The sequence below is a fragment of the Numida meleagris genome, chromosome 24 (assembly GCF_002078875.1).
Source record: "Numida meleagris isolate 19003 breed g44 Domestic line chromosome 24, NumMel1.0, whole genome shotgun sequence".
Lineage (NCBI taxonomy): Eukaryota > Metazoa > Chordata > Aves > Galliformes > Numididae > Numida > Numida meleagris.
The window spans coordinates 108378-114521 of NC_034432.1; the positions used below are offsets into that span (position 1 = coordinate 108378).

The 6144-nt window shown below is 65.0% G+C and overlaps 1 protein-coding gene across 3 annotated transcripts in view; it reads left to right on the forward strand.

The window, feature by feature from the left end:
• Window positions 1–6104, forward strand: part of DCAF8 (DDB1 and CUL4 associated factor 8) — a gene marked incomplete at its 3' end in the record, with an annotated part of 10789 nt that extends 4685 nt beyond the window's left edge. For 2 of the 3 annotated variants that reach the window (XM_021376593.1, XM_021376594.1), the window contains 8 exon segments: window positions 843–915; window positions 1201–1874; window positions 2439–2579; window positions 2780–2874; window positions 4028–4138; window positions 5528–5600; window positions 5849–5906; window positions 5997–6104. In XM_021376593.1, the coding sequence (XP_021232268.1) occupies window positions 867–915; window positions 1201–1874; window positions 2439–2579; window positions 2780–2874; window positions 4028–4138; window positions 5528–5600; window positions 5849–5906; window positions 5997–6104 (1309 nt within the window). 3 annotated transcript variants of the gene reach the window in all.

The following is a 6144-nucleotide window of genomic DNA, read 5'->3' on the forward strand; positions in this document are numbered from 1 at the left end:
CCACGATGTTACTGACAGCTTCACCAATCACCCCCCCCCCCAGGCCAAGCGTGGCTGGCTCGGAGCATTTGGCCTTCTTTGGCTTTCTGCTCTCCGGGGCTGGTGTTAATTCCTGGTTAATCTCGGCGCTGTTGGCTGTAATCGGAGTTAATGATGGGCCGGCTTCGGCTTTGGCCTCTGTGTAAACAGGGAACTGAGGGAGCCGGAAAACTCTCGGCCTAAAAACAGAGCGAGCAAAACGTCCCCAGAATGTTCTAATATTTCCCCCCCCCAGCCTTGGCAAAACCTGTGCTGCTTGTGTCTCCCTGTGCCCTGGGTCTGGGATGGGCTTTGGCTTTGGGCTGCACCATGGGGGGTTGGGATGCGGTGTGCCTGTCTGCGGGGAAGCATCGCTTCTTCACTTGATTCCTGTTGCATTCTGTGCAGAAATGGGTGCTTTTGGCAAACGGACGATCCCAGGGTCCCCCTGGTGGGGTTGGGGGGGGGTTCTGTGCTCGGGAAGGGGTTTCAAAGCCTTAAGAATCCCCCCTGGAGCAGCTTGTGGGCTGCAGGTGCTGAGGCGGAGGGGGAGGCCCAGTGCTCCTCGTGCTCGGGGTGTAGGGGGAGGCAGGATGGGGTGCTGGGCGATCCCGTGGGGTGTGCGGGGTTAGGGTCTGCACCCCGGCTCCATCGCTGGGGAGGAGCTGGTGGGGTTCACGGGTGGGGGTGGTGGAGCTTTGGGGTGCGCTGAGCGCGGTCACCGTGCGCGCGTCTCTCCCTCTTGGTTCCTTTGTGTTTTTAGGAAAGCGCCGTCCCTCGGCGGGGCCGCTCCAGCTCCTGCTCTCTCCCTCTCTCGCCTTCAGGGGAAGCACGCAGGGGGAAAGGAGATGTCGGATAAAGGGAGCGGCATGGACGGCAAGACGGACATCACGAACGGTGAGGGGGGGGAGCTCAGCCTCGTTGGGGGTGGGGGGGGCTGGGGGAGATGGAAAGAGGGACCGAGCCTGGATTGGGTCCAGTGCTGCGGTGCAGAGTGGAGGCTGGAGGGGTCAGGGCTCGCTCCCACCGCCCCAGCTCCTCATTGTGGGGACACGTGCTGTGCTCCTCTGCCGTCGTGCAGGGGGTGGATGGGGCGGCGTGGTGGATGGAGCCGGTGGGGCAGGAGGCTTTGGGGCGCCGGGTGTCCCGCTGGGAGCTCACGGCGTTGTCTGTGCGGTGCAGGCAGCCTGTCCAGCAGCCCGGAGGAGATGTCAGCCGAGGAAGGCAGAGAAACTTCCTCGGGCATCGAGGTGGAGGCGTCCGACCTCAGCCTGAGCCTCACGGGAGACGACGTGGGGCCCAACCGCACCAGCACGGAGAGCCGAGACACCGACACCGAGAGCTCGGGGGAGGAGAAGGACTCTGACAGCATGGACGACACGGGCCACTACTCCATCAACGAGGAGACGCGCGCCCTCGACTGCTCGCACTCGGAGGAGGAAGAGGAAGAGGACGAGGAGGAGGAGCAGCGATCTCACCGCCGCGCTCAGCGCAAGCGTGCCAACCACGACCAAGACTCCTCGGACGACGAGCAGGCGCTGGAGGACTGGGTGTCCTCGGAGACCACGGCGCTGCCGCAGCCCCGCTGGCAGGCCATCCACGCCCTGCGGGACAGGGAGCTGGGCTCCAGCTCCCGCTTCGTCTACGAGGCCTGCGGGGCCCGGGTCTTCGTGCAGCGTTTCCGCTTGCAGCACGGCCTGGAGGGCCACACGGGCTGCGTCAACACGCTGCACTTCAACCAGCGCGGCACGTGGCTGGCCAGCGGCAGCGACGACCTCAAAGTGGTGGTGTGGGACTGGGTGCGGAGGAGGCCGGTGCTGGAGTTCGAGAGCGGCCACAAGAGCAACGTCTTCCAGGTGAGGAGGGCACAGAGGGCTGGGATGGGGTGGGGGGGGGGGTCCCGCTCTGCTTTCTGTGGGTCTGGCATCCCACCCAGTGGGATGGGCGGTGTGGTTCCCCCACCCGGTGCTGTGCGGAGCAGGAGAAGGGGATTTTCTCAAAGCTGCACGGATGCGGTGGCTGTGCTGTGGTCACCGGCCCCCAAAACTCGGGCTGCCCCAAACTGGGGTGGGGGGGGGGTGCACGTCCCGCTTCGCTGCTCTGCCCCGAGCCCCCCGTGCTGCTCAGGGTTTGGGAGGAGCAGCGTTCTGATGCTGCTGTGCTGTGCTGTGCCACGGCCCTGCCACCACCAGAGGGTGCCCGGCCGGCCAGGCTCATCCCTGCACAGCACCAGGGGACGCGGGGACCGCTCACCCTTCCCACGTCTCCTCCAAAAAGAGCCGGGATGGTTTTGCAGCCCTCCAGCTGAACCGTGCCCCCGGGGACGGGACGGAGGGTCGGGATACGTCCCCGCAGATCCCGTTCTCTTTCCTCCTCGGACGCAGCCGCGAGCCCTCGCCCTTCTGCGTGCTCTCTTCCAGGCCAAGTTCCTCCCCAACAGCGGTGACTCCACGCTGGCCATGTGCGCTCGGGACGGGCAGGTGCGGGTGGCCGAGCTCTCAGCCACGCAGTGCTGCAGGAGCACCAAGCGCGTGGCGCAGCACAAAGGAGCTTCGCACAAGGTGAGCCCAGCACCCTTGGGTGCCTCACGACTGCCCTGACCTCCGGGGGGGCGAGGGGTGAGGAGGGGGCCTGGCTACGCTGCCCCACGCGGCTGTGGGGCTTCGAGGGCACGGGGATGTGGAGGGGGTCGTGGGGAGGAGGGGATCTGAGCGCGTTGTTGGGTGAAAAGGGAACCAATGCCCGAGTGTTTATCTTCCAGCTGGCCCTAGAACCGGATTCTCCATGCACTTTCCTATCAGCAGGTGAAGATGCTGTAGTCTTCACCATTGATCTGCGACAAGACCGGCCTGCCTCGTGAGTATCCCCCTCCTTGGCTGTGGGATCTGGGCTGTGGGGCTGAGGGTCCCTGCCCCACAACCATCCCGGCCGTGTGCTGGCTCACCGCTTTCCTGCCGGACCCCCGATATTTTGGGGGTGTTCTGGCATTGTGTTCTGGTGGGGCGGGGACCAGAGAGATTTCCCCTGCTCAGGAGGGGCAGCGTCGGGGCCCCAGATGGGTTTGGCTGTCTCGCACGAGGATGTGGCTGCAATCCTCGTTAATTAGACCCCAATTAAACCTCGTCCTCCGCCGGCGTGGGGCGCAGGTAGGGAGCAGCGGTGCCGCTGCTGTGTGTCCCCGCGCAGCCCCCTCTGCGCTGGCAGCAGCGCAGGGCTCGCCGTCTCCCCGCCTCGCTCGTCACATCCTAATTAATCAAAACCCAATAACGAGCGAGCAGTGAGATCAGCCGTTCCTGACGGGCTTCCAGATCAGATCGGTGCTGGCACTTTGGTATCAGGGCGCTTCTCCAGCGCGGAGTTATCCCGGAGATGATCCCTCTCAAAGCGCAGAGCTTCAGAGCTCGGCTCCCGCGCTCCGCTTTCATTTCCGTGCACGAGGGCTTTTGTCTGCAGCCCCGAACGCATCTGTTTCATAACCAGGACAAGAGGAGCTTTGCAGCTCGCTGTCCCCCCCCCTCCTCCCCCCCCTTTCAAAGGATGCTGCCTGGGTTTGTGTGCCGAAATATTTTCACCCAGCTCCTGGAGGGGGGGGAGGGGAGGCAGTGTGTCGGATTGCGCTCAGCCTGGGATTGCGCTCAGCCTGGGCCTCGTTACAGCGAGCGGGGTGGGGAAAAATAACAGCAGAGGGTTTGGGCTTTGGAGTTCATCCGATCCCGCTCTCGCCGCTGCTGGCCCGGCTCCGTCGGGCCGTGAAACCCTTGGGACGTTTTTCGGAGGCCGGCGCCAGGGGATGATTTCACTCGGCGCTGTTTGACTCGCAGACAGAGCTGGGTTTGGAGGCCGCCCGTGGCCGGGGTGGTTTTGTGCGAGTGTGGTTTTTGTCTGAGTGTGAGTAAGAGCTCGTGCCGCTCCCGCGTCTCCCATCTGGAGCCTGTTTGGAATCCGAGGTGGATGTGGTGGTGGATGTGGTGGTGGTGGTGGTGGTGTTGTTATTCCTCGTCTCTTAAAGGAAACTGGTGGTGACAAAGGAGAAAGAGAAGAAGGTGGGGCTGTACACCATCTACGTGAACCCAGCCAACACCTACCAGTTTGCTGTGGGAGGCAGAGATCAGTTTGTGAGGTGAGTGGGTGCCCCCAGCCGGGAGCTGAGCGGCCCCGGGGGCTCTGCCCCCCCCCCCCCCCCCCCCCCCCCCAGCAGCGCCGCGGTCCTTAATGCCTGCAAAGCCCGCTCTCCCGTAAGCAGCATGAAGACGAGCGGGATTAATAGAGGGATTTGGATCCTCGGAGGTTTAGCGCTGGGATCTGCAGCCCAGCCCGCGCTGAGCCCGGGTCTCCCTTCCCCCGGAGCCGGCTCTGCACCTTAACGAGCTTCTGAGCCATCTTCTCTCAGTCCTCAGTCCTTGGGCCAGGCCTGGAGCGCTTCAGAGCCCAGATTAAAGCTCGGGGGAGGTCTTCTCTTCAGCGGGACCGAGCTCCCTAATGCCAGCCCCCTCCCTTCCCCCGCTGTGATCATTACAATCCCCCTGCGCTCGTGGCATTGGCAGCGCTGGGGCGGCCTCGCAGCGCCGATTCCTCCGTCCCCGCCTGCAGCACCGTGGGTTTGTCCGGCCGAGCCCTTCCCCATGGCCGGGCCGTGCCCCCCTGCACGCCCACCTCCTGCAGCACGTGCCATCCTCCACCGAGAGCCGAGCTCGTCCCCACGCTGCGCTCCCCTTGGAGGAGGCACTCAGGGCTCCGTTTTCAGGCACAGTCCCTCTCTCTGCTTTGGGCAGAGGTTCCTGCCTCCGCGTGAGCAGCTCCACCGCGGGCACCTGCACTGAGCAGAGCCGGTCACAACCCCCTCCCACCCCACCCCATCCCTCCTCGCCATCCCACGCCAAGCATCCCCCCCGCTGCCTTCATTTGGAGGAGGGATGCTGAGCCCTGCACGAGCTCTCGGCAGCGGGTTTGCGGCCGCACAGAGGCGCGGTGCTGCTCAGCACCACGAGGACACGGCCGGGCACGCTGCTCCGTGCCGCCAGCATCACTCACACCACATCAGCCCCACGGGCGTCAGCGGCACCACCAGCGTTCCCACGTGGGCTCTGCAGGCTGCTCCCCCCCCCTCCCCGTGCTTGCTCCGTCTGCGGCCTTTCTCAGCAGCCATCCCCGACCCTGTCCCTCCTCCAGGATCCAGGGAAGAGCAGGGAGGTTAACAGCTCCCCGGGGCCGTGGGGCGGCACGCTGACCGTGGCAGGGCGCAGGTTGCGGCCCGCGCTCTCGCAGCCGCTGCCATTGCCCCACGCCGCCGTGCAGCCCCTGCGACGTAATGAGAGGTGACACCGAGCCCCTCTGGCCCCAATTTCTGCCGGTCCCGGCCGCTCAGCACTCTGCAGAGCATCAGTGAGGGCCGTGGACACGCCGTGACGTGGCCTCATCGGGGCAGAGCCGCCCCGTTTGGCCCCCACGCCCCTCGGGGCATCGCTGGTGTTTCGGGTGAGTGCCACACTCCCTCCCTCCCCCCCCCCAGGATCTATGACCAGCGGAAGATAGACGAGAACGAGAACAACGGCGTGCTCAAGAAGTTCTGCCCCCACCACCTGGTGAGCCCCCGCTGGCCGAGCCCCCCCTGCCTGGGAAACGCCGAGAGCAGCGGAACCAGCGCTCTCTGTTTTTTGCTTTTTTTTCCCCTGAATTTGACCCAGATTTTTCCGCTGTCCGCGCTCGGCTTGGGGAGGGCACAGGGATCTCGTGCTCTGCCTTCGCCGTCGGCGAGCACGAGGCTGGTGGAGGTGTGCCGGGTCCTGGCAGGGGAAGAGCGGGCTCAGAGCTCTGTGTGCTTTCCCCTTAGGTAAACAGCGAGTCCAAAGCGAACATCACCTGCCTGGTGTACAGCCACGACGGCTCTGGTGAGTCCCAACATCCCCCCCACCCCCCAAAACACTCGGGCGAGGCGGGGGGGTCACCCCAGCGTTCACCTCTCTGCCTTCCCCTCGCAGAGTTGCTGGCCAGTTACAACGACGAGGACATTTACCTGTTCAACTCCTCGCACAGCGACGGGGCCGAGTACGTCAAGAGATACAAAGGGCACCGCAACAACGCCACTGGTGAGGAGCGGAGGGGACGCTTTGCACGCGGGGTGGGGCT